A 27,961-nucleotide genomic window follows, 5' to 3' on the forward strand; every position below is an offset into this window, starting at 1 on the left:
TATCAAAACTATCAATCAATCTTTTTAACAACTAATCTAACAACTAGCAACCTGTTCAACACTAGTGCACCAATTTATACACAACTGTTTGCTTAAAGAACAACACAACTAAAAAAAAAAAAAACTAAACTAAAACAAACATAAATTAAAAAATAAAAAATAAAATCAAACTTGTAAATTTAATAATTTATTTTTTCCTCCCTTACCTTGCCAGCTTACCCCCTTGATGTGGGCTTTCAGCATTGCTTGATTTCGAATCCAATACTCAGAAGAGTTCGAGCCGATTCCATTGCTTTCTCCTCTCCGGTATCCAATGTCTCACTTGTTAATTCACCTTCTGTGTCCACTGACCACTGGGTCGCTGATATTTGGTTCGCGATTGCTTCAGTTTTCTTGAATTGCAAATTCATGGAAGCGGGAGCGGCAGCGGCAACAAGAGGAGCACTTGGAGGGCCGTGCCGCTTCTTAGGTACCGGCATATCGTGATCATGAATTCCCTTGTATGTTATTATGACGGCAGTCGTGTTATCTACAGCCCTTTCGATGTGCTTCCTGACAGGGCATCCAGCCGAGGTGCATCTGTAGTAGTTCCTTGAAAAAAAAAATATATATATATAGAAATTTTAGAACAAAAGAAAGAGAATGCAAAGATGATCGCTACAAATATATCAGAAGTATATATATCTGGTCAAAAGGACCTTGCCAACTTTCAAAATGGTTTAATGATACTTGCAATCCCCTCATCTTGAAAAAAGACAACTGATGAAATTGAAATTCTAGATGGGGTTTTGCCTAGGAGGTGGTTTGAACATGACCAAAGGAGACCCTAACTGCTGGGGAGCCAGATGGGAGGACCTAGACGGGCTCGGAAAAGAGGTGGATGGGAATCGTGCCACTCCCACGGAGTCTCGAACCCAGAGCCATTTGGTTACTAAGGGGCTCCACATCACCCCTATGGTGCTCCCTCAGAAAGGTTACACACTGAGGAGCAGTGTCTTAAGCTAATGCTATTTCCTTGTTCACCCAACACCGTTTTTCTCATTTGGTGAGCAGCTAACAAGAAAACCAGTTCTTTTTTCTAGCTAGCAATGGTTAGATGTAAGTAGTTACATGGTGCTTGCTTATCATATTTCCCAGACACGTGTGATTACAAATGAGGTTGTTTTTCATGTTTCCCCCCCATTAAGTATGAGATCAATAAGGATTATATCATCCACAAAATGTAGTCAACAAATGCTCACAAACATAATATTCTGTTAAAAAGACATGGATAGGTTAGTTCCATTTGTTTCAATTTCTAAAGACAGTTTGTTTTTAAATTAAAATGGAAATAAATGACCTTACTTCATTCCCATTTTGCATGTCGAATGTGCTCCAACCTTGCATTTGAGAGAATGCAGAAGAGAAGCAGGGGCTTAAGAAATAAGTTAATAGGTTTAAGAGTGATAATATCACCATAAATAGAAATGCAAGAGAGAGAGGAAGACCTAAGCTAACATAGAATGTGGTAGTGAAAAAATTAGGAATTTATTTAATTTAACTGAGCAAATAGCCATGATAGAGCTGAATGGTGAAAATTGATTCACGTAGCCAATCCCACTTGATTGGGATACAAGGTTTTGTTTGATTTGGTGGTTTATTGATGTATCTAGGCATATAGTTTTGGATAACAACATTTAAAAACTATAAAAGGAAAGCTAGGGGAGAAAACCACCTTGTCCTGAAAAACAAGTGAGGATAAAGCCAAAGCTAAAACCGAAACATAAAGGAAGAAATTAATCCATTCCACATTATGACAAAAGATATTTCTAAAAACACTAGTTACTTGCTTCCAGGCAATAAAGTTCTAGTACAGTCGGCCAATCTTTGAAAATACAAGCAATCAAAATGAAGACGCAAAACTTTGTTTTCAAACATTTTGAAAGCTGGAACAAAAATCGTTTGATATCTGTTTTTGTTTCCAAAAAATGGAAACAATTTCAAAATTTTCAGAAAAAGATGTTCACCTGTTTTCTAAATGAGTTTTCATTTTTCTCCTCCCTCCACCCCCTCCAGCCACTTCCTCTAGCAACTCACCAAACATGTTTTTTGTAAATAAAAAAAAAAAAAAATTAAAGAAGGAGAATAACCAAGTACCAGTGTCAATCCTCCCAAAATCATGGTGTCCAATATTGTGTCCAGATTCCTAGACTTGGCTATACTAGCCACCATCTAACAGCTGGAGAACTAGCCCGGCATTAGTCAGTGAGCCACAAATGATCTCCTGAAAGGAAAATAGATTCCCTACCTCTTCCACCATAAACTGTCAATTACCAGCGGGCTTGAATTCATAAGAAAATGTTTATTAACACTTGGGTTGGAAAATGCAAACACCTGGCTTAAGCCTAGAAATAAGACGACACCATATAGGGTGAATATAATTATTGACCAAATGAGATCACAACTCTCCAACTTGAATCTCTAATAACACCTGATAGTGCTATGTCCATGAGTTCTTTAAGCAGCAAAAACAAAAGTGGCGTTAATTTCGGTCAGATAAGAAATGGGGTAGAAGATGTTGAAATTCATCTTTAACTGATTCTTTCCTTCCAAGCATCACACATGCAAACTAGCATGCCACAATGGAAAAGCATTTCTATTTTGGAAAACATATGTCTGCAAGAGCATCCTCGACAACCTTGTAACCACAGCACAACGGTTACACTTTAATGAAGAAAGATCTAAGGTAAGTATAGGCAATAACATATTATGAGAGTTTTTATTCTTTAGTTTGACCACGATCCTGATAAAATTGGGATAACATGTAGTTTTATCAGGAGAATTGATGTTAAAATACTTACAAAAAAATTGATGTTCTAACCAACAAATTGGCAGTTGGAAAATAATGGAGCACTCGAGATGATAGAGAACTAAGAAGGATATACAAGGACGATAACAATAACAAGGAGAAGAAAGCATTGTACTTAGGATTGAACACTTCACAAAACAGCAACAACCAATGATCAGCCTTCATTACTTCCCATTGACTCCAAGAGTCTATCCTGCATACTGTTTCTCTAGCAAGAGGGTGCATTTAGGATAAGGCTAAAATAGCCACAAAGCCAAAAAACATACAAAGAAGTCCAAGGTTCGTTCCAATTCTCTCTACTTTTTACACGCTTTTCCGTGAAAAGCCAAAAACCCATTCCCAAACACTTTGGTTTTTTTCACCTCATATTTTAGCCAAAAAGGCCACTAAAAAGGCCACTTCCCAAACCAACCCTAAGGACATGCTTGATACAACCATAACCTATGTTAGTTGGAACGTGGATCATTTCCGTACGGGGAACGGGAATGGGAACGTGAACATGGTACATCACATGCTCTAAATTATGGTACGATAAGGGATAGGCTTGTATAGTTTACAACAAGAATTTAAGGTACTCTTAGTCTAGAGAAGGTTTTTTAACAATTAGACATCCAACAAAACATAGTTTTTTTTTTTTTTTTCTCCAAATTAATCATATAGCAACACATTTTTATGAAAATCATGACTCATTTTTTATGTTTTGTCATGTTAAAATTTCACTCACCTTAAATTTTAGGTCATTATATATATTTTTTTACTCCTAAGGAAACCTTAAGAAAATATATTAGAACAAACTTTTGGAATCACTTCGGATCGCCAAATTTACCGTTTTGGAATAAAGTGTACCATATTTTGGAACATATGTTCCAAAACTTAATTTGCCAGGCTATCAATGTTTTATGGTAACACTGACCATAACTAGTGTGAAAACAGTAAGGAAAGAAGCAAGTGAATTTCCAACACAACAGGATTATATCAAGTGTTGGCCTTGAGTACTCATCACTCTTAGTAGCAGATAACTGATATTCCGGTTGCATGTCATTTGTTAATGACATAGGCTGAACTGACAAAACAAATAGCAATCAACTCAAACGTTAAAGTTAAATGAGTTTTTTATTCTATTTTTTATGATAAGTTATAATTATCGTGATATATTGTAAAATTGAAATGATTTAGGTGAAGTAGGACTAACAATAAATAGTAGGTCATAATTTTAGCAAATCTACAAGTAGATAAAAAGACAACTAAATTTACGGGCCAGGAGATGACCAAAGTGACCATTTCCAATATCCAATTATCAATAAGAATTGAAGCAGGATGGATGGAATGAAAAAGTTCTTCAGAGAGTAACTTGTGATGGTAAAATTCCTGCAAAGTTGAATAGAATGTTGGGAGTACCTAAAATTGGGATGTTGAGAAAATAGGTGGTGTACAAAAACAGATGGAGAAAGAAAAGAATCCATCCATGGGACATTGGATGTTGTACTGATTGATAATAAAATAATAGAGTTATTTGGTTATATGCAACATATACCACTAAACTAATATACCAACAAGGAAGATTAATTTGATACAAGTAGAACATGTTAAAATAAAACGAGGATGGCCTTTAAGGACGTGTTATGAGAAAGGATATGATTGCCTTGAATTTAACTGAATATATGGCTCCAAATAGAACCATTGTAAGAAAAAGAATTGATGTGGTAGACCTCAAGGCCCAAATAATGGGATCAAGGCTTGTTGAGTTGAGTCGGCCTTCCATGAAAGAAAGTCAAACTACTATCGTTCCAAGTACGCAATGCGTGGTAATTACTAATGACAGATTGTGACACAGCATATTAATGATATTAAGACTCATTTGACTCTATTCCTTGTAAAAACTTAAACAAGGTGACGAAATTTTGGGAGTGTGAGTAGCAAAGTGTTGGAATAGAGTTCTATTTCACCTATGAATAATACCTACTTGTATTAGTAAGTTTGTTTGTGCCCAACTACCACACTAGATTAAGACTATGTTACATGGACTCTTCTATTTCCCACGAAATAACCTTGTCCACCGGATATGGCAAAGATAAGGGTGTGGCATATGTGTTTGACACCCGTACCCAATTTAGACACTTGGATCCTTTAATTTGTTATAATATAAGAAAAAGAAGAGACTCACATTTCCTAGTAATGCAATATTTTTAGCCTCTCACATGAATTAGAGATAGAAATTTTTATTTTGCTTGAATCTGGAGATGCTAAGTACCAAGACATTTCCTCTGCGATTGGCGAGTTTGTTTGAGCGGCATGCTCAACAACTATCCTAGATAATAGCATGCTATATCTTTGAGATACTAGAAAAAATACCAAGTTGATGTCATGAATCTGATTTTATCTTAGATAGTAGCGGACTATATCTTTGAGATATTTCAAAAAACACCACGTAGAGGTCAGGAATCTGTTTTAATCGAAGCACAGAGATTTAGTCATGTACACGAATGTTGTTGTGAAAACATTTGATTGTGAGGTCAATTTCCTACTTTTGAATGGAGAATCTTGTAAGGGGAGATGGGTGATATGCCATCTAATAGAACTATTAACAAGGACATAAAGGATATGGAGTTTACATCTCCCATGGAGTATGTGCTTGTAATAATCCTCACTCTAAGGGGGAAGGAAAGGTCACAACTATGGTCAAGGGATAGGAAAGAAGAGTCAGCTTGAGTATTTAGATGGATAAGACCTCCAGTAAATCTTGAGAGGTTTGCTTAGAAGGGTTTGAGGATGATGGGACAAGATTTGTTAGAGGTTGCATGGATCTGGTAGTGGAAAGGTTTGAGAGAAGATTAATTAGTTGGAACTTGGAAGAAACAGTTTTTATCCAAAGGGTAACCCAATTTTATAGCAACATTTTACCCTTTCACTGTATTTTATATCCACCCTCACCACTCCATTATTGGGGGAAAAAAATGTTAGACATCCTTCAAGGGGCTAAAGTGAAGAACATAGATAACAACTCATGGATTGGGAGGTGCTCTGTACTATGTAGTCATGAAGAGAATAAATTAGAATATTGAATTTGAGCTCATTCAACAAAGCACTTTTCCTCCATAAGTGGGAGTTGATCATTTTTAATAGCAATTTGGTAGTAAAACAAGGACCAACTTTCACACATTTTTCTAAGTATTGTTTGTGGGTATTAGGTATGAGAGATGGTCTATTGTGAACCTGTAAGAAGATGATGAATGCTAGAGGCGGCAAAAGACAAGACCAAGGCAGTCCTAGAGGGAGAGATGGTGGCAGTGAAAGACCTTAAACACCTGAGCTGTGGAAGCTGTATGATTGTATTGTGTTATGTTGTTGTTCGACTATGTGTACATGGGCAACCCTTATATAAGCTCCCGGACTATTTGAGCCCAAGTTAGCTATAGATAGGTGGCCAGTTCTCCTTGAATCGATAGAGCAAAAGTAATCCTATGATTGAAACCTTGGGAAGGTAGTACATAAGAGTTGTAGAGGCAGGTATGACACACCTACGAAGGTGTATCATAGCATATGATGCAGAGGTTCGTGCAAGGTCAACATCCTCTCTCTCTCTCTCTCTCTCTCTCTCTCTCTCTCTCTAGGACTGGTCAAGGACAAGTTGTCTTCCCTTGGGGAGCAAGCCAAGCAACCTTGACAAATCTGTGATCCTAGCCTCCAATTCAAAATCCTCGGATGATCACAAGTAGTGGATGCCTAGGCCATGCTCCTAGCCTAGGTGCCAAGTGATATTATGATAGTAGTAAGCAGCTAGTGATCTCAATCAAGGAAGTGAGTGCTTCAGGGATACATAAGCAAGCCAAGGGCTTACGCTACTGCCAAGTGGGAGTGACCGCATGAAGACATGCTCAGGCGAGCAGTGCTCCTAGTCTCTCCTTGACACACCCTATGGGAATGAGGTTTGAAGGACCATGGTTAGTCGGAGGCTTGTCCAGGAGAGCCGTGGAGCTTCCAAGTCGGCTATGGCTGAGCTGGTGAGCTTGGTTTCACCGAGTAGTGCTGTGAGCCATGCATTGGGCTCTTCATACTTTGACTTATTACTCACACCGACGTACACATATTACTAATTTCATGCACGTAGTTTGTCTATTTTTTTTTTCTTTAGACAAATGTGATCCGATCAAGTAGCTACCGATATCCGTTCGTGCTCAATGGACCCCACAAGAAGAATGGTTCGAATCATTGGGAAGGGTCCCAAATGATCCGTGATTGGACTGAAGAAGAGCTTCTTCCTAATAGTGGGGCTACTTCTTACGTGCCCTAAACTTGAGCCCACTAAATGCAACACCCCCTGAACCTCAAACTTAAGATATGGATACTTTATTATAATTTTATTATTCTGATTTTATTATAAGCTTTGGTCACATTTAAGACCAAAATTGTGAATATGAAATAGAGGTTATTATCAAAGAATAAGAGGGGAAAGTGGGAAAGGAAAAATCATGATCAGATGTGTACACATGAGAACTGGTTGTTATGATTTACAAATCTAAAAGATTGAATCACAGTGGTAAATACAGCTTCAGTGATTCAAAATTAGTATTTGTTGGATGTAACTGTAATTTACATATAAACATATATACTTTTTTTTTTCTTTTTTGGTATTAAAAAGTTTAGGTGAGGGGAGGCTACCCCAGTCCAGGGCCAAGGCAAGCCATAGGCCTCAGTGAGGACTTACATTGGACTTATAGATCGCCCACTAAGGAGGACTGCTGGCAGCGGGAATCGAACCTAAGCCATGGAGGCAAAGTGTCTGATCCTTACCAACTTAATCAACCTCTGTTCGCATAAAAATATATACTTATTTTGTTATGTCCCCACTTCTATTTGTGTTCTGTGTCAAGAGATGATTTTTCTTCCAGAATAAAAAAATGGTGACTGAAGTGTGATTTTTTGTATGATTGCATGCAGCATGCTTGATGAGCATGAAAAAAAGATAACTAATCCCAATGCAAGTTTGGTAAACTATAACTCCCATGAAAACTTGTTAAGGGGCGTAAAAATAGTCATCCATACACCACAAGTAAGTTGAACCTAACTCTGTTTAAATTCAAGTGTTAAGTCCTATAACCTAAGAACAGTCACTTTTCAAGAAAGAGATTGCATAACCAGAGTGACTATAACTAATGCAAATCAGCATTATGAATCTAGATGGAGCACCAACAAAACAAGCATTTATAGCCTGATCAAGGTACAGAAATCAGATACAGAATTAAAAGGTTAAACTGAAAGATAGGCACACACCTGGGATGAGGATTTCCCTTTACCATTTTTTGTCCATACTTGCGCCACCTGTAGCCATCTCCTGAAATTCCCACATCACCAGCCGCATGCACGATAAATTTAGGCTTCTTGCCAGGTTTAAATGAAGAACCTGAATATGATGAGTTGCTTTTCTTCAATCTGATTACATAGAGACAATGTAAATAAAGTCCAATTTTTTTTTTTTTTTTTGATAAGTTCATTAAAAAAGCACCACAGTTCAATCTATGCACCTAAGCTGGCCCGGATACCAACCAAACCAAACCAAGCCTTGAGTCCCATCAAATGGGGTCGGTTCAAAATATATATATTCTATGCACCTAACAACACTGCGTCTGCCAAATAAGAAGAAAGATATCAAATAAGCACCAAAATTTGAGAACTGACTGCAAAGCAACTTACCTTCGTTTTGGTTCTGGTTCATCAACATGCTCCTCCTTAATGTCAATCTCAGTACTTCCATCAGAACCAATAGAGTCCTGGTGTTTTGTTTCAGGTAGTACAGGTGTTTCTTGTATTAGTTCTCTTGAAGAAGTGGATGGATCTGAATCATTAAGCATTCTCACTGGATGAGCTGTACTATTAGGTGCAGCAGGTAAAGCAAGCCTACTTTCCCTTGTGCAATTTATTCCCCAAGGCGGATCATGATTGTGCTGACCTTTAGAAATTATCTCAATGACCCGGTTTGAGTGATCACAGAACTCAATCTTTTTAGCAAGACAGTCACAAAATGTGCATTTGTAGTAACTTCGGGAACCTTGAGGACTTCTCACCTGCTTCTGACCATACTTCCGCCAATTGTAGCCATCAGTTGACGGTGTTTTTACAACACGTACAGAAGATATAGGTTTAGGGTTGGCAGAATCATGCTTTTCCACATGTGGCATACGTGCACTATTTGTGTTCACTACTGGTGACAGTTTTTTATCTAGGTGAGTGGGACTTGGGGCAGATGAAATGGACTGTGTCACAGATGTTGGTGACAATTCTGGTGAAGAAGTTAGACACCCAGGTGACTGAAGCTGATTATGTGACTTAGTTTGAGCAGCCTCGGTCGTTACACTTACCAAAGCTTGTTGCTGGGACACCCCAGTTTGATCCTGCAGGAAACAAAACAATCAGAACAAATTTAAACATATAATAATTAAAATCTATATGAATAAAGAAACAGATGTTAGCTTCTAAACAGTGTACGCGTATATGCATCTGTGTAAGAACAAACATGGAATTAGCAATCCAGGATGAAGAAAACAAAAGGCCTCTGGAGGAAAGTAGAGCATAAGGAAAAATTAAGTCATCCCATTGTTGAGAATTAGCAGGACAACAAAATGTTGTGAATATCAAACCACCAAGAAACTGTAATTGAGTCAATGATTTTCTTGTTTAATCTTTCTTCCAAAAACTAAGGGACCACAATTTATAGAGTAGAGTAACAAAGGCAGACGATCTGAGTAAATTCAAACCAACAAAAAGGAGAAACCATAAAAATTTTAACTTCAGATAATTAAGATGTATGATTAGAAATGTGGGATATTCTAGTAACTTATTGACATATTTAGCTATGCCACCAAAAAGAGAGTTTAACAAAATAAAAACTTTTATGAGAAAACTAACTTCTGAAAGTTCACCATTGAATTTTAGAGCAGACTGAAAATCTGTAACAAAGTAGTTGTTTGGGGGCTGTGCATGTTCTGCTAGCTTCCACAATAGTCAATACCTATAGTGACAACCGTGTCTAGTTGTTTGTTCCCTAACATTGCATACAAATGTTTAAAATGTGGATGTTGCTGTAAATCTTGAGTGGTTGAATGATGTTGGCAGATACTTCGATAGATACAAAGGTTTATGAAGAAGCACTTGAGGGAATCAAGATAAAGACTTCAGCATTTTGCCTGGAAAAACAGAAGTATAACCCCGAGTCATTTGCAAATGGTCAATTCATTGGCACAGGATATACTAAATGTGGTTTTTGTTCTTTGCTTCTCCGTACAATATAATATTGCTAACCATAACAAAAGCGAGTATGGCTAAATTAGACCACCTAAGATTTAAAATAGGTATACTATCAGTTCGGTTATGAAATACATCGACACCCAGAAAAACAGTGAAAATTCCGTTGTATGGGTAAGCTAACTACTCGTAGATTTATGAACATTCAAAAGACTTGCTTCCTTTATCAGAAACCTTTTTGTAGCTCTCACTCAATCTATAATTTAGTTGTCAAAGTTCTTGACTGTCAAACGTTTCCCATTATGACTGAAAACCTTAACTTCAGGACTCCTTCCCTCATCTCACTTCCTCTCTTTGCAGGGACAATGAACTTCAACAGCAAATGAAATCGATGAGATATTTTACTATAATTACATTACACATGAATGGCTGAAAATTGAATTATTAGCTGCCATCACGCATTGATTTATCAAATTTTACTTATAGAATTTTTTTTTAATTATATTAAGAAAATCTACAGGTTTAATTCTAGAGATCATGACCTAGTGTGATGGCAAGTACTATCCGCCTCTAGTGTTGTGCCTTGGGTTCGGGTCACATGAACTAGTCTCCCCACACAAAGGAAAAAGAAAAAAAGTGGAGGTAAGATTGCCTGCCTACTTAACCCATCTATCCATAATTTAGTTGTCAAAGCCTTTCCCTAGTTTGTTTCTCCCTCATCCAAATGACTCAAACACCTTGATGTCTTAAAATAATTATTTACATGCAGTTTAGAAACAACGAGAATGTTATTGTAAATATGGCATGAGGTCTGAAAAACAATGAGCCTCAAGACAGTGAAATGCAGCATGGCATAGACAAAATTCCCAACATCTAACTCTAAGACAAAGACGTATGGAAATCAAAGAGAAAATAAGTATATCATAACATGATATGAACCTGCTCGCTATTAACTAGACAAAGACCAATAATTATGAAGGGCCAATTTAGAAAGGAAAAATGCAATGAACGTATCTAGAAGTACTTCACTAATCTAGAAGACTGACTTTCAACATTATTATCCTAATTTTAAATTGGGCAAACTTCACTTTATCCCTTGTAGTTTGGACCAGGTGCAGTTTACCCCCTAATATTTGGAAATAACCACATAACCCCCCTGGACCAAAGCGCACCATCAACTTTTCCATCTAAGTTAACGGAATGTGAGGTTCACGCATCTGGAAAGAGAGTAAGTGAATTTTTAAGACTAAATTACCCCTTGTTCACCTTCAAATTTACACAAAATACCATAGCTTGTTTGGTTTCACTTTTCAGAAAATTTAAATTTTTTATTTTTCGTATTTTTTTGTTTTCATTGAATTTTTGTAATATTTAAGCAATTTTTAAAAATTTTAAATACACCAAACATAAATACACTTAAAAACTACAATTTTTTTGTCAAAAATGTTTAAAAAATTAACTAAATACCAAAAAAAAAAAGATTATGAAAATTCAGTACATTTTCGTATTCTTGTGTATTTATTAAAATTTTAAAAATATTCACTAAAAAAAAAAATACAAAATACAATAAAAACTCAGGGTATGTTTGGTTTGGTTTTGAGAGAATAGTTTTTAAAAATTATTTTAGGAAGAGAGTTTAGAAATTTTTTTAGTTTGTTTGGTTGTGTATTTTGAAAGTAGTTTTGGAGTTTGAGAGTTTGGAATGATTTGATATTTTGTTGTAATTGAGTAGATGTGTGTGAGAGAAAAAGTGATTGAGAAGTAGAGAGGAGAGAGAAAAATTGATTGATTGATTGATGTATAAGAGAGAGAAAGCGATTTTGAAAATTGTCTTGGAAAAATTACCAATCAAACAAGTTTTTAAATTTTTTTTTCTCAAAATCACTCTACAAATCCAAACCAAACATACCCTCAATTTTCAAAAATTTGAATCCAAAAAATTGAAACCAAACACATTGGCCTTGTTGGGTTTGGATTTGAGAGAGAGATTTTTGAAATATGCTCCACAAACACATTTTTTGGAGTAATCAAACCAAAAAGATTTTTTTTTTTTTGGGGGGGGGGGGGTGTTCCTACCAATATCAAACGAATATTGTATTTGGAAAAATATATTAATCACATAAAATATGGCAGTAAATCATTTGAGAAAATATGTTAATTACATATAAAAGATGAAAATGATGTATTACAAATGAAAAATCCAACTACGTATAAAAATTGCAAAATCCAATTATGTATAATTTTTTAAAATTTTTATTTTATTTTATTTTTGTGCATTTTTGAAGATTTTTTTTTTTTTTTTAATTTGGGGTGTTTTTTTATTTATTTTTGTACAAAAATCAAACCAAACAGATTTCTGAGATTTTTTTTTCAAAATGTGTTTGCAAACATGTTTCAAAACTTATCCTGGAAAAAGTCAAACCAAACACATTTTTGAGAGTTATTTTGTTTGATTACTCCCAAAAATGTGTTTGTAGAGCATGTTTCAAAAATCTCTCTCTCAAATCCAAACCAAAACAAGGCCATAGTCATCAGAGAATATTTCAGAAAATTCATTACCAAACACGTTTTTTTACTTTTTTTTCTCTCTCTCAAAAACTGATTTTAAAACACAAACCAAACACACCCATTGATTCTTCTTCCTTCTTCTTTCTCTACTGTTTCTCTCTCTCTATTCACTCCCCTTTACCATCCCCATACCAACGTCCCTTTCCTCTTCCTTTTACCTTGCCAACCCCACCTCGCCACCCCAAACCACTGATCCACACAAACTTTCCATAAAGAATAACATATATATACATATTCTTGGACTAAACCTGTAAATGCATATATATATATATATATATATAATATGTATATAATCTGTATTTTTATTTTCACATAATTTTTTAACATAATCTCATATTAACTAATTAAATTACATATTAATTCAAATATCCCTAATTCATAATCTAATGTATAATTTTTTAACATAATTACTTGTTTAATTTCATTTCTAATTGTACATATATATACAGTATATGTACGGGGAGGAAATAATTCTCCTCGTATAATCCTGTTGACCAAGTCCACGCTCCTCCGTACGACGTCGCTTTGTCACCTGAAAACACAAACGTGAGCTAGCCGGCGGGTGTGTGCCGGAAACCTCTCCGATGCCTAAGTCAGAAAACTTGACAAATAGACAAAGCTCTAAGTTCTCAGAAAGATTGTGTTCAATTACCTCCTCCAAGGTGTTGCTTGTGAGCTTTTATAAGTTTCGTATGGCACAATCCTAGTAGGACTTGTACTTCTCCATGCAGAGTCCTCCTAGGATTCATTCTCCTAAGGATAATGCTTATCCTTTTGCACCCTCCCCCACTGCTTAAACCAAGTGGGATGGTTTTTTATATGACCGAACTTCCACGTGACCGAAGTAAAATTGGCTATACCGAGCCACAGAGGGCCGAACTATACTTAGCTCGGTCTGCTCCTCCAATTGATTACTTCGGCTGCCCTGTTTGACCTTGATGTGCTTAGTTCAAACTTCCAAGTAGCAAGTTCTGACCGTCCCAACCGCTGTATGTCACGACCGGACTAATTCTGAAACCGGTCTTCCCAGAACATACTGCGGCCGGACTAACTCTGAGACCGGCCTAACTCCGAGTTGTCTCGGGACCGGAGTGGCTTCACTCTTCCTTGGACCGGAGTAATCTCACCTCCTCGGGCCGCAGTAACTTTGTCTCCTTAAGGCCGGAGTAACCTTGCCCCTAGGCCGAAGTAGCCATTACGGCCTTTTTACTTAGTCCTTCGCGTTTTGGGCCTCGAAGCCAAACTCGGAGCTCGGCCCAATTTTTCCCAAAAATTACCCTCTCAATTGCCCCTTAATTCCATCTGTGCAACAAGATTGGGATTACCAGTCTGCTGGCCGAGCTAGAGTTTCATTAGGCTTTTTCAGCCGATCTAAAAACCCTTTAGCCTCTCTAGCCGATCTAACTTTACCTCGGATATCACTATGTCCGGTCAAAAACGTCTCTTCAATCACAGCGACTGTAACGCTTCTCATTCCAGTGACACGTGGCAGGCTCTGATTGGTTAAGGACGGCTGTCACGCCGTCTTCGTGCTTTGTGATCTTGAAACAGTTCCCGCCCAAATTTTGGGCTTTCTAACAAAAGTAATTCCTGAGGCTAGGGTCTCTTCACTTTTGCTATTCCTTCGTCTTCTCTCTCTGTTCTCTTGCTGCTCGAGTTCTGAGCTTACTGTGTTCGTGCTTCCGTTGCTGCTACTGCTCCATCTTCAGCTTCTTCTTCTTCAATCTGGTAAGCAGGTCTACCCTTCTCGCTTTTGTTACTTGTTTTTCCATCTGTTTTTGCTTTGTATGCTTTTTGCAAACATTTTTCTTCATTTGTCTGCTTTGCTCTCGTACTTTCATGAAGAAACCATAGAACCCAAGAGTATATGTCATATACCCTAGAGAAAACTCGATTTCGATCCAGAATCACATCCCAACCGAACCAGGATACTGTTTGTGTTGTGTATGTAGATAGATTTCAGAGAACAACCGAACTAGGACTCAAAGGAATAGCAGTAGTTTCTTCTCAACCACTCTAGCCAAGATAAGCTCACCGGAAAAACGTGCACGTACCGAACTAGGTACTTCGGTCAATAACCGAGCTAAGGCTTTCGGGGCCCAGCCGGCTTTCTTAGTTCTTAAACCGAACTCAGAAAGCCGCCCCTAGGGGCTTCGACCGAAGTAACTTTCCTCAAACTGCAACCGATTTAGGCCTTGGGACTAAACCAGCTTTCTGAGTTTTTTGGACCGAACTCAGAAAGCTGCCCCTAGACGTTAAAACCGGTCTAACCTGCTCAAAACCGAGTTAACAAACCTTCTGATGAGCCGAGGTAGAACCAGCCCACTGAGCCGAAGTAGGATTTGTATATCTTGCTTATAATTTGTAGCGCGGTCCAACGATCTGTGCTTAACCCCTTTGTTTTCTACCTTGCAGACTTAGGTTGCCCAGGCACTCCTACGTGTGCTCAACCGGGCTACTGAGCCAAATTTTTGTACCGAAATAATTTATTCGTAACTTATTCAACAAATGGGTAAGTATAGATATTTAGTCGAAACCCCTGGTGGCATGGCCGAATTCAGGCAGGACTACCAGATTCCTGATGATGTCCAACTGGAGTTGGCCAAGAAAGATGCTACTCCCTGGGACAATGAAGGCTCCGTCCCCTTTACCCTTCAGTCAATAATTGAAACCGGACTACGGTTTCCTGTCCAACCGCTCATCTGCGAATTTCTTAGACAGACTAGGTTATGTCCTACCCAACTGTCCACCAATACATACCGTATTATAATGGGAATAGACGCATTAAACCACCAAACCGGACTAAATCTCGGTCTAGCCGAAATATTCCATCAGTATTCCATCGGCTCAAAGAATGCTGGGTGGGTCTACTACCTCAGAATTCGCCGCCGCCGAGAGAAGATAATTAAGCACACTCCGGACAAAGATCTTAACGATGATGATTTCCTTTGGGTCTCTGGGAATTTTGAGGATTTTCAAGCTCAAATTCCTGGCCGACCTATAAATTGGAAAATGGGAGAACCTGGTAATTTTGCTTCGGTCTTCTGTCTTGTTTGTTATCTCGGTTGTTTAGTTTATTAGCCGAACTAACACTTCTCTTTATTGCAGATTTCGCCCATCTCCGTTCCCTGTACAGTTATCCCAACCTTGGGGTTCTGCGAGCCGCACTCCGGGTTAAAGAAAGAAGTTGGTCAAAGCTTCTAAATTTCGAACCGACCTACCGTTACAGCGGTCGACGGAAAGCAAAGGTAACCGATTTTCTTCTCGAGGAAGCACCGGAGCCGGACCCAACTTTGCCCGAGATTAGACTTGTTCCATTAACCGCTGAGGAAGAAATGGCAAAGAAGAGCAGAGTCAGGGCCCTTCTAACTTCAACAACTAGAGCCGAAGTAACACCAACTGCTGAGGTGCTGCCTGCCGTCGTGGCCCTTCCTTCACAACGGCCTTCTTCGTCCCGTCCTTCAAAACGCGCCCGATCTACGTCAGCCGAACAACAACTTGTTGACGAAGTCGAAACCGTCCCCCAAAGTCCTCATCCTGCGTCCCAACCAGAGCAAACGGACCGAGCTCGATCTCCGAAGTGGGCTCCGCCTTTGATCTTCAATGACCGGAACATCAAAGCCACTGATTCGGTCGTGGGTGAAAAAGACCACCAACTGGCCTTTAACCTGGCCAAAAGTGTGTGCCTCCCCAAGGACATGGAGCACCACTTGAAGCAACTGAACACCGAAATGAAATCAATTCGGTCTGTTTCCAAGTCCATGGTCTTGGTAAGTAGCTGTCTGCTTTTTCCTGTCTAAATTTTTCTAACTCTTACTTCGGTTCTAAAGATATCTTTGCTTTGCCAGGCCTTGCAAAAGAACAATGTCACTTACCGGAAAGTCCAAGAGCTCCGCAAAACCACAAGGCAGGCGATGGCGGAAGCCGAAGCAAAGTCGGCCGAACTACAACAAGCCGAAAAGAGAATGGCCGAGCTGGAAGCGGAGAACGGCCGTCTTGCCGATCTAGTTAATTCGGCGGAAGCGGAGAAGCAGAAAGCTGCCATTGTAATGAAGGACAAGTATTTGCGGGAGTTGTTGAAGCTAGAGAAGAGAAAGGACGCCGAAATAAGCGAACTGAAAAAGAATATGGAGGCGGTCGACAAGGGGGGGGTACAAGCGAGGTTTCAAGGAGGCCGAGGAGGCCTACGTCAAGCAATGCGATGCCGCCAAGGAGCTTTTCTTCAAGTGCGGCTGGAGGGCGGCTGTGGAGAAGCTCGGTCATGATCAACAGACCGAGGTCTTCAACCCTCCAGAGTACTTTATACCGAAGTCCCTTGCGGGGTACGCGGATGCCATGCAGCAGCAATTCCTTGAAGGTTCAGATACTGACGAAGATTCTGCTTCTGGGGGTACTCCAGTTGAAAACGTGGATCAGACAGATCGGCCGGAGTCCAGAGTGGAGGATCTGACTATTGAACAGCCGAATGAAACTGTGGCTCCGGTCGATGCCACCGTTGTGACTGAAGGAGTGCTGCCGCCAGAGACCGGTCTTCCAGTAGATGCCGATGCGGTTTTCGATGCTGAAATTGATGAACTTTTTTCTTAGTTTTTTACTTTTTCTTCTTTGTAACCGAACTAAGCCCCCTTGTAATGACTTCTGTTTGAATAAAAATTTCACTTCTCTTATTCCGGTTATTGTGTGTATGCTTGCGTTTGTAATGTCTTCTATTACTCCAAGTGTTATTTCGGTTTTTGGTTGGTTAAACTATACTTACCAGCCAACCACTCCTTAGCCGACATAATTGCTTCGGCTGAGGAGTACTAAGTGTGTTTAATCCAGCCAATCACTCTTCAGTCTTACACTTACTTCGGTTGAAGAGTACTAAGAGTTGGTTTATTCTAGCCAACCACTCCTTAGTCATGCACTTACTTCGGCTAAGGAGTACAAAGTGTTGGTTTGTTCCAGCCAACCACTCTTCAGCCTTACACTTACTTCGGCTGAAGAGTAACAAGAGTTGGTTTATTCCAGCCAACCACTCCTTAGTCATGCACTTACTTCGGCTAAGGAGTACAAAGTGTTGGTTTGTTCCAGCCAACCACTCTTCAGCCTTACACTTACTTCGGCTGAAGAGTAACAAGAGTTGGTTTATTCCAGCCAACCACTCTTCAGCCTTACACTTACTTTGGCTGAAGAGTAACAAGAGTTGGTTTATTCCAGCCAACCACTCCTTAGTCATGCACTTACTTCGGCTAAGGAGTACAAAGTGTTGGTTTGTTCCAGCCAACCACTCTTCAGCCTAACACTTACTTCGGCTGAAGAGTAACAAGAGTTGGTTTATTCCAGCCAACCACTCCTTAGTCATGCACTTACTTCGGCTAAGGAGTACAAAGTGTTGGTTTAATCCAGCCAACCACTCTTCAGCCTAACACTTACTTCGGCTGAAGAGTAACAAGAGTTGGTTTATTCCAGCCAACCACTCCTTAGTCATGTACTTACTTCGGCTAAGGAGTACAAAGTGTTGGTTTAGTCCAGCCAACCACTCCTTAGTCATGCACTTACTTCGGCTAAGGAGTACAAAGTGTTGGTTTAATCCAGCCAACCATTGAAGTTTGTTTTTCCAGCTAACTTCTAGTATTTGGTTATTCCGACCAAATGTCCTGCAACCTGGATCCTTATCCCAGGTTTAGGAAGGGTGTTGGTTTAATCCAGCCAACCTCTAAGTTAGTTTTTCCGGCTAACTTATAGTATTTGGTTATTCCGACCAAATGTCCTGCAGCCTGGATCCTTATCCTGGGCTTAGGATGGGTGTTGGTTTAATCCAGCCAACCTTTAAGTTAGTTTTTCCAGCTAACTTAGAGTAACATGTTTGTAATATACGTAAGTCTTGAAAGCTAACTTTTACAAAGGGTAATTTGCGCCAAAAAGAATTTCTTATTTTATTGAAGGAAAAGGAAATTACATATGCTTGAAAAAGAAAAAGCTAAAAGTAAAATAACTTGAGATTGGCCGTGTTCCATGGCCTAGGGATTGCCTTGCCATCCTTGTCTTCTAGGTGGTATGCCCCTTTGCCTGCTAATCCAACCACCTTATAAGGACCTTCCCAATTTGGGCCTAACTTGCCGTCTCCTGGGATTAGGGTGTTTCCCATTACTTTGCGTAGTACCCAATCCCCAATCTTGAATTGTCTTGGATGTACCTTTTTGCTGTATTTTCTGATTAACTCTCGTTGGTAGGCGGCGATGTGAACCATTGCTTTTTCTCTTCTTTCTTCTACAAGGTCGAGTTCTAAGGCTATGGCTTCTCCATTTAAGTCTGGATCAAAATTTTCGCTTCGGATTGTGGGGAGGCCAACTTCTAGTGGGATGACTGCCTCTATTCCATAGGCCAAGGAGAATGGTGTTTCTCCTGTTGATCGCCGAGGCGTGGTTCGGTAAGCCCATAAGACGTGAGGGAGTTCGTCCGCCCATTTGCCTTTTGCTTTCTCTAGCCTTTTCTTTAGTCCATCCAAGACGACTTTATTTGATGCTTCAGCCTGCCCATTTGCTTGAGGATATGCCGGAGTAGAATTGTAGAACTCTATCTTGTATTCTTCGCAAAAGCTTCTGAAAATTCTGCCGTCGAACTGAGTTCCATTGTCTGAGATCAGTGCTTTTGGTATGCCAAACCGAGTGATAATATTTTGCCAGACAAATTTCTTCACATCCTTCTCTTTGATTGACGCCAATGCTTCTGCTTCCACCCACTTTGTGAAGTAGTCTGTTGCTGCGAGAAAGAATTTTCTGCCACCGGGTGCTGTTGGAAGTGGTCCTACTATGTCCAAGCCCCACATTGCGAAAGGCCATGGGCTAGTTAAGGGTAGGAGTTCTCTTGCTGGTTGATGTATTTGGTGCGCGAATTTCTGGCATTTTTCACACTTCTTCACATATTTTTCTGAGTCTGCTTGCATATATGGCCACCAATATCCTTGCGAAATAGCCCTGTAGGCGAGCGACCTTCCCCCTTGATGACTTCCACATACCCCTTCATGTATTTCGAACAGGAAGGCTTCTACTTTGTTGGGATGAACGCACTTGAGGTAAGGCCCAGAGAATGACTTCTTGTATAATGCCAAAGATGGAGACAGCCAAAATCGCTGCGACTTTGCCCTTATTTTGTTGGCTTCTTTTTTCTCTTCTGGTAGGATGCCGTCTTTTAGGAACAGGATGATGGGGTCCATCCAGGAGGGCCCTAACTCTGCGCAAAATACTTCTTCTGCTTCGGGGTTTTCTATGCTTGGTCTTGGTAAGAAGTCGATGAGTAATGGATGAGGGACTGATGTATCTGCCATTGAAGCCAGGCCTGCTAGTTCGTCCGCTCGGCTGTTTTCCTCCCTGCCAATTTGTTCTATCCTTACCACATCAAACTTCTTGATCTCTGTTCTGACTAACTCTTGGTATTTGGCCATTCTATCGTCCTTTGCTTCGTATTCGCCAGAAATTTGATTTACCATCAGCAGAGAGTCACTGTATACCATTAGTTCGGCTGCTTTCATGAAGTGTGCTGACTTGAGTCCTGCGATGAGCGCCTCATACTCTGCTTCATTGTTGGATGCTGGGAAGCCAAGGTTGATTGCTTGCTCTATAACTAGACCGTCTGGAGAGATGAGGACTATGCCAAGTCCCGCGCCATGTCGGTTGGATGCTCTATCCACAAAGAGCTTCCACATCTCTCCAACGAATAATTTCCAACAAGTGGAGGGATCAGATGATGCTGTGAGGTCTAGAATGGTGTTCTCTTCAAGGTCCATGTTGGCTATCTGTCCTTCGTCCTCCGTTTGAACTGTTGGTGAGCCTTTGTTTGTCTCTTCCTTGCTATCCTTAGCATGATCTGCCTTGGTGCTTGATTGACTACCTTCTACTAGGGGTTGCGCTATTCCGGCGTCAACTTCTGTCCCTAGTTTGGTTGATGGACTACCTTCCACTAGGGGTTGCGCTATTCCGGCGTCAACTTCCGTCCCTGGTTCGGTTGTTACAGTCAGGTCGACTGGGCAGATATGATGACTTCCAGGAGTGAATTCTGCGATGAAATCTGCCAAGGATTGGGCTTTTATTGCGGTTTTGGGTTGGAACTTGACGTCGAATTGTCCCAATTCTACTGCCCACTTCAGAATTCGCCCACTAAAGTTTGCCCTTTTAAATAGAGCTTTTAGTGGAAAGGCTGTGAGGACGACTATGGTGTGGGCGTGAAAGTAATGTGCCAACTTTCTGGATGCCATCATTAATGCTAATGCTAGTTTCTCTAGGGGCAAGTACCTTGTTTCGGCTCCCAATAATGTCTTGCTGACATAAAAGATGGGCAAGTGTTGTATTCCTTCTGCACGAACCAACACTGCGCTAACTGCATGCTGAGAAACTGCCAGGTACAAAAAGAGTTCTTCACCAGGTACTGGAGTGACAAGTAGTGGTGGGGAAGACATGTACTCCTTTAAGCTTTCCAGAGCTCGGTCGCATTCTTCATCCCATTCAAACTTGGCCTTTAAAGCTTGGAAGAACGGTCGTAGTCTGTCCGACGATCTGCTTATGAACCGGTTGAGTGCAGCCGCCATACCAGTGAGATGCTGCACTTCTTTGACTGAGTTTGGTCTCTCCAATTCCTGGATGGCTTTGATCTGAGAGGGGTCTGCTTCTATGCCTCGGTTGGTCACCAGGAAGCCCAAGAATTTGCCAGATCCAACTCCGAATGCGCATTTGGATGCGTTGAGGCGTAGCTTGTGTTTCTTCAGGATCTGGAACATCTCCCCTAGGTCTTTCAGATGGTCATTCTCATCCTTGCTTTTGACCACCATGTCGTCGATGTACGCCTCCATTGTTCTGCCTAACAATGGTTCAAACATCTTGGTGACCATCCTTTGGAATGTCGCCCCTGCGTTTTTTAGGCCGAAGGGCATGACCTTGTAGCAATATAACCCCCTTGGTGTTGTGAAGGATGTGACCTCCTGGTCTGGTTCATGCATGGCGATCTGGTGGTAGCCTCTGTATGCATCCAAAAAGCTAAGTCGGTTATGTCCCGCCGTTAAGTCCACCAGTTGATCTATCCTTGGTAGAGGGAAGCTATCTTTTGGGCACGCTTTGTTGACTGTTTTGTAGTCGACGCAGACACGCCATTTACCATTCTTTTTTGGCACTACGACGGTGTTGGAGATCCATTTTGGGTAGTGCACTTCCCTTATCGCTCCTGCCTCCAGCAGGTTGCCTACCTCTTCTGCCACTATTTCGGCGTGGTGGAGTGCCGATCTGCGCGTGCGTTGAATGACTGGTCTGGCGGATGGGTGGACATTGAGTTGGTGACTGATGAAGTTTGGATCAATGCCTGGCATGTCGTAAGGTGTCCAGGCAAACATTTCGATATTAGAAGTCAAGAATTCCATGACCTCTAATCTCTCAGCGCTGGACAATGATGAGCCAAGCAAGAAGAACTTATCCGGGTTCTTCTCATCTATTTTTACCTCCACCAAGTCTTCCACCGCTTTCTGATTAGCTTCTTTGCCGACGTCAGCGAATAGTTCATTATTCTCTGGTTCTTCTACCGAATGAACGTATCCTTTGGCAGCTCGGCTTCCATTTGCTGTGGCGAAGCACTGCTTTGACATGATCTGATCGCCATAGACTTCTTCAATTAAACCGGCGTCATTGGGGAACCGCATTACCTGATGGTATGATGACGCCACCGAACGCATGGCATGCAGCCATGTTCTGCCTAGGATGATGTTGTAGGTGGAGGGGACCTTCAATACCCAGAACTCCACCTGTTTTGATACGCTTCCAGCTCTGACTGGAAGGATTATTTTGCCGACTGGCCACTCTGGTATGGAGTTGAATCCAATCAGGGGAGAAACTGCAGGTGCCAAGTCTTTGTCTTGCAGCTTTAGTTGTTTGAATGTGTCGTAATACATGATCTCACATGAACTACCCTGGTCGATCAGAATCCGCTTGACGTCAAAATCCTTGACTCGGAGAGTGACAACCAGGGCATCATTATGGGGGCAGTAAATTCGCTCCAAGTCCTTATCCGAAAAGGACATGACGTTTGTTGCCTCTGTCCTCCCCTTCTTGATGGCGGGTTGGGAACTTAATACTTCCCTAAAGTGTTCAGCCTTCTTGATTGAACCTCTAAGCTCGCATACGCGCTCAGGTTCAAAAACTCCATGAATTACATTGATAATGCCTTGTGGTGGTGCTTCGTTTGGCATTCTGTTGGGTTGGTCATCATGATCATGGGGGGCCGGTTGCGCTCCTCCTTCAATGTATTCGTCCAAGTGGCCTGCTGCCACCAATTCTTCTAAATGCTGTCTTAGTGGCGTGCAATTCTCAGTTCGGTGCCCCTTTTCTTTGTGGAAGGTGCACCGTGATCTGTCGTCGTAATTCTTCTGAGCTTCCCCAAGCTTGGCTGGCCACTTGACAAAAGGCTTGTCTTTGATTTCGCTCAGGATCCGATATATTGGTTTTTTGAACACCGTTGTTATGGCAGTGCGGATTCTCAACCATCTTTTGTCTGGGTCTTCTCCGTTATCTCGTCTGCCACGCCCGTTTTTGTTACTTCGGTCCACCGTATTCACCTTTGCTGAGGTTTTCTTTTCTGGTACCGCGGTCGCACTTGATTTTGCCTTGGCACGTGCGCCATCCTCTTCTACCCTGATGTGCTGATGCACTCTCTCCATCAGGGCCTCCATGGTGAGGGGTGGCGTCATTGTAATTGAATCCCTTAGTCTATTCCCTACTGGTAGGCCTCTTTTATATTGCGCAATGGCCAGATTGGTGGGGCAGTCTCCAATCTGGTTGAATGTCTCCCAGTAGCGACTGTTGTAAGATCTGAGGGTCTCTTTTTCTCCCATGTCGATGGAGAGTAACTGGTCTATCTCCACCGGTGTTTTTGTATTTGTCCGAAACCTTGTTACGAACGCTTCTGCCAATTGGGCCCAGGAGGCTATGCTGCCCTCTGGGAGCTTTTCGAACCAAGTCAAGCCTAAGTCGCCCAGGCTTGATGGGAAGAGTATGCACATTAGGGCCTCGTTTCGCCTGTACACAGCCATGACTTGGCGAAAGTGGCTCAGGTGAGAATACGGATCCGTCTTCCCTTCATATGTATTGAACTTCGGCTGAAGGAAGCCTGATGGTAGGGGTGCGTTTTCGATCGCTGGGACAAACGGCGAAGTCTGTAGTCTTGCCAATGCCTTGTCCGCTGGTTCGTAGGCCGGTCGCGGTATTGGCATTCCAACCTCGACGCTTCCGTGCGTCCGAGGAGCCAACCGTTGTAAGGCCGAAACTCGTTGTGGATCCCTTGCCCTGGCATCCTCCCTGCATCGTGCTTTTTCTTCTAGCACGGTTCGTAAGTCGGATGACCTGGGTAGTTCGGTTTGTCTGGATCTAGTTTGGTGTGAATGTGAAGGCCAATACGTGCTTCCTTCAGTACATGATCTTTCGGATCTCGTCCTCTCAGACCTGGAGTGACGAGTTCTTGAAGATAAGGAGTGAGTGTCGCCTGTCCTGAGGCTTCTGCTCTCTCCTTGGGAGGGCGTAGTATTCCTACTACGATTCTCTGAGTGGCGAGGGGGTGTTTTGTGCTTACGCCCCTCTCCTGTCGCCACCTCTTTAGTCTTCATCTGGCGTTTGAGTGCTTCCATGTCCGCCGCCATCCTTCGAATTAGTTCATCTTGCTCCTTCACGCGATCTTCCAGGGCTTGAGGATCAACCCTCCTCCTTTGCCTGTCAGGACTTTGAGAGTGACGAGGGCTGCTATTCCGCCTTCCCCTGCCACTCCTCCTGGAGTTATGTTGTTGGGGTTCCAACTCTGCCATGGGGGGGACGGAAGGTAATCCTTCTCGCCTTGCGCCCCCCTCTGGAGTTAGTCCGTCGATGGCGGACTGTGGTAGTTCTTCAATGTGTGCCATTGACTTGAGAAAAAGGAGAAGCTTAGTCAAGAGGTTTTGTTCTTGTCTGTTCTTCCCACAGACGGCGCCAATTGTACGGGGAGGAAATAATTCTCCTCGTATAATCCTGTTGACCAAGTCCACGCTCCTCCGTACGACGTCGCTTTGTCACCTGAAAACACAAACGTGAGCTAGCCGGCGGGTGTGTGCCGGAAACCTCTCCGATGCCTAAGTCAGAAAACTTGACAAATAGACAAAGCTCTAAGTTCTCAGAAAGATTGTGTTCAATTACCTCCTCCAAGGTGTTGCTTGTGAGCTTTTATAAGTTTCGTATGGCACAATCCTAGTAGGACTTGTACTTCTCCATGCAGAGTCCTCCTAGGATTCATTCTCCTAAGGATAATGCTTATCCTTTTGCACCCTCCCCCACTGCTTAAACCAAGTGGGATGGTTTTTTATATGACCGAACTTCCACGTGACCGAAGTAAAATTGGCTATACCGAGCCACAGAGGGCCGAACTATACTTAGCTCGGTCTGCTCCTCCAATTGATTACTTCGGCTGCCCTGTTTGACCTTGATGTGCTTAGTTCAAACTTCCAAGTAGCAAGTTCTGACCGTCCCAACCGCTGTATGTCACGACCGGACTAATTCTGAAACCGGTCTTCCCAGAACATACTGCGGCCGGACTAACTCTGAGACCGGCCTAACTCCGAGTTGTCTCGGGACCGGAGTGGCTTCACTCTTCCTTGGACCGGAGTAATCTCACCTCCTCGGGCCGCAGTAACTTTGTCTCCTTAAGGCCGGAGTAACCTTGCCCCTAGGCCGAAGTAGCCATTACGGCCTTTTTACTTAGTCCTTCGCGTTTTGGGCCTCGAAGCCAAACTCGGAGCTCGGCCCAATTTTTCCCAAAAATTACCCTCTCAGTATACATACATATATACCTGTTATATATCCCGCTTGAACAAATGGTGGGGATTAAAAAAATATATAAACATATGCGTAATAGATAGGGCCATCAATGGGATTGTTTCGGGGTTGTCCATGTATAAACATATATGAACATAATTTTGTTTCCTAGTTTCCATAGTTTGATTATTATCAATGGGATTGAACAGATTGGGTTTTCTACTGCTCGAGAACGAGGTGGTAGAAGGTGTTGTGGGAGGGAAGAAGAGGTAGCAGCCCTCATCAGATCAGACCTTTTCTGGAGAAGCAAACCGACGGTAACAAAGGCAGATGAACAGCAAGAACGAAGGAAAGAATGGTGGTGACACACCAGCGTCGGCAAGTCAGGCCTGCCACGGTGCATAAACGTCAGAGAATCGTGGATACAAAGACGCCGGAGAAGGGAGGCAAGCTCTAGCACTAACGGGCCAAACTTCAACACCAACAAAGCTTCCCCAATGTCGGGAATGGCAACACAAAGCAACAACAAGAGAACAATCACGCCGTAAGGAGTGACATGCCGACGGATTGTCTGAAGTAGAAGCCAATCGGAGAGGGTGTGGGGTGTGAGGGTGACTGGGATGCAGTGTGTATATATATATGTTTACAGGTTTAATTCAAAATAGATAAGAGGAAGAAGACCATGGTATAAAGGTCAATTTACTTATTCTGTTAATAGAAGTTAGCGTGTGTTTTGCTCTAGAAACTATAGGGGGTTGTGTGGTTATTTCCAAACGTCCGGGGGGTAAACCGTACCTAGCCCAAACCACAGGGGGTAAAGTGAGGTTTGCCCTTTTAAATTTACAATAACTACAGCAATCACTTTACCTATATTTTCCAAAAGCTCTACTCCCACTACATTGAAATGCATTCTATTCCAGTTCCACTATCTACTTATTTCTCTATTGCAACACAAAGCCCTCCCAGTGATGAATATACATCTCCACTCTCAGGGTCCAATCTCTAGTGAGCCATTTGACTTGGGGATGACCATATACAGACTTCGTGGTGCATTTTGCCAGATTTCAGAATTCGAGGCAAATCCCCAATTGATATACTCAGTAATTCCAGGTTGTTCAACACCCTGGAACTACAAAATATGATCAACACGACCCTATCGCCTGCAAAAACTACTGGATAAGACACAAAGCTATAATTCTAAAACAGAAACCTCATATTTCAGCAATCAAGCAGAACCACATTAAATCCCTGTCCGCTCAAGTTTTTATAGTCTCAAAAGGGAAAACGTGGAAAACAAAACTAATTGAAGAAAAACCTAAATTCATGATGCAAATAACTACTACTACAACAATATATCGTTCCCATGAACAAGCTCATAAATCATCCAAATTCAAAATTTTCAGCCACCAAATGCCTAATTGAAACAAATTCACAATCACAGAAGCTCACCAATTCATGCGAAACAGAATTAAAAAAAAAAATGCATCAAACATAATTGAAATGAGAAACTCAATAATAATCAGTAGAAGATAAGATTAGGTACAGTTCTAACCTTGAATTCAGTCGACACCAGCGGCCGTAGAAGGGCATAATCCACCGGCACCTCTGTCAGATCATTTTCCTTTACTGTCAGCTTCACACACACATATACATGCACACATATACACACATGCATACATATATATATATATATAGAGAGAGAGAGAGAGAGAGAGGGAGAGAGACCTGAGAGTAGGTGAGAGGAAGTATGAAAATCGGAGGGGAGATCATTCTCGGACGAAGCAGAGGCTAGGGTTTCAGATTGAGAAGCTCCGTACCGAGTTTCAATTGGCGGTAACTCACTGAGTTGCTTCCTCTGCTCACCACCAACTTCACCTTCAGCACCACTGTCGTCGTCGTCGTCATCAACTTCATCGAATTCCTCATCTTCGTCTTCTCCTCCTCCTCCTTGTTCTTCGTGTGGTATCGTCTTCTTCTCTGGTTCTTGTTGTTTGAGAGCTTCGAAGCTCTGCTTCTCATCCATGTCCGATTCCAAGTCACGGAGAGAGAGAGAGAGAGAGAGAGAGAGAAGGTAAAGGTTTCGAACGGTTTAGTTGTGTAAATATTATTCTATTATTTTATCGGTAATAACCTTATAAACTCTTTAAAAAAAAAAATTACATAATTATGTATTTTTTGAATCATAATTACATAATTATTATATTAGTTAGTATATTAAAACATGTTATATAATATTATAATTTTAAAATTATAGAATTTCACTTATTATACAAACTACAACAATTTAAAATCAATAAAATTATATCACATTATTAGTTAGTATACTATTTAGTGTGCATAATTCTATTAACCTAAACATCTCAGAATGATATCATAACTAAAGAAATTCTAGGACTTTCTTTTTTTTTTTTTTTTTTTTTTTTGTAATTTGTCAAAAAATAATAATAATAATAATTCTCATCATTAGGGACTCATCTAACACAAATTAACTTTGATATAGCCAAGTTAGGGG

General features: G+C 41.2%; 1 protein-coding gene across 1 annotated transcript; it reads right to left on the reverse strand.

Moving 5' to 3' along the window:
• Positions 1-27,847, reverse strand: LOC114311414 (putative WRKY transcription factor 32). Its single transcript, XM_028257555.2, has 5 exons — positions 27,175-27,847; positions 27,002-27,054; positions 8,540-9,237; positions 8,120-8,278; positions 1-591 (listed from the first exon to the last, which is right to left on the reverse strand). Exons 1-5 carry the CDS (start codon positions 27,470-27,472, stop codon positions 237-239), a joined length of 1,563 nt encoding a protein of 520 aa, XP_028113356.2. The 5' UTR covers positions 27,473-27,847; the 3' UTR covers positions 1-236.
• Between the last annotated feature and the right edge of the window lie 114 nt (positions 27,848-27,961).

The sequence above is a fragment of the Camellia sinensis genome, chromosome 4 (genome assembly GCF_055761805.1).
Source record: "Camellia sinensis isolate YWXY chromosome 4, ASM5576180v1, whole genome shotgun sequence".
NCBI classification, from domain to species: domain Eukaryota; kingdom Viridiplantae; phylum Streptophyta; class Magnoliopsida; order Ericales; family Theaceae; genus Camellia; species Camellia sinensis.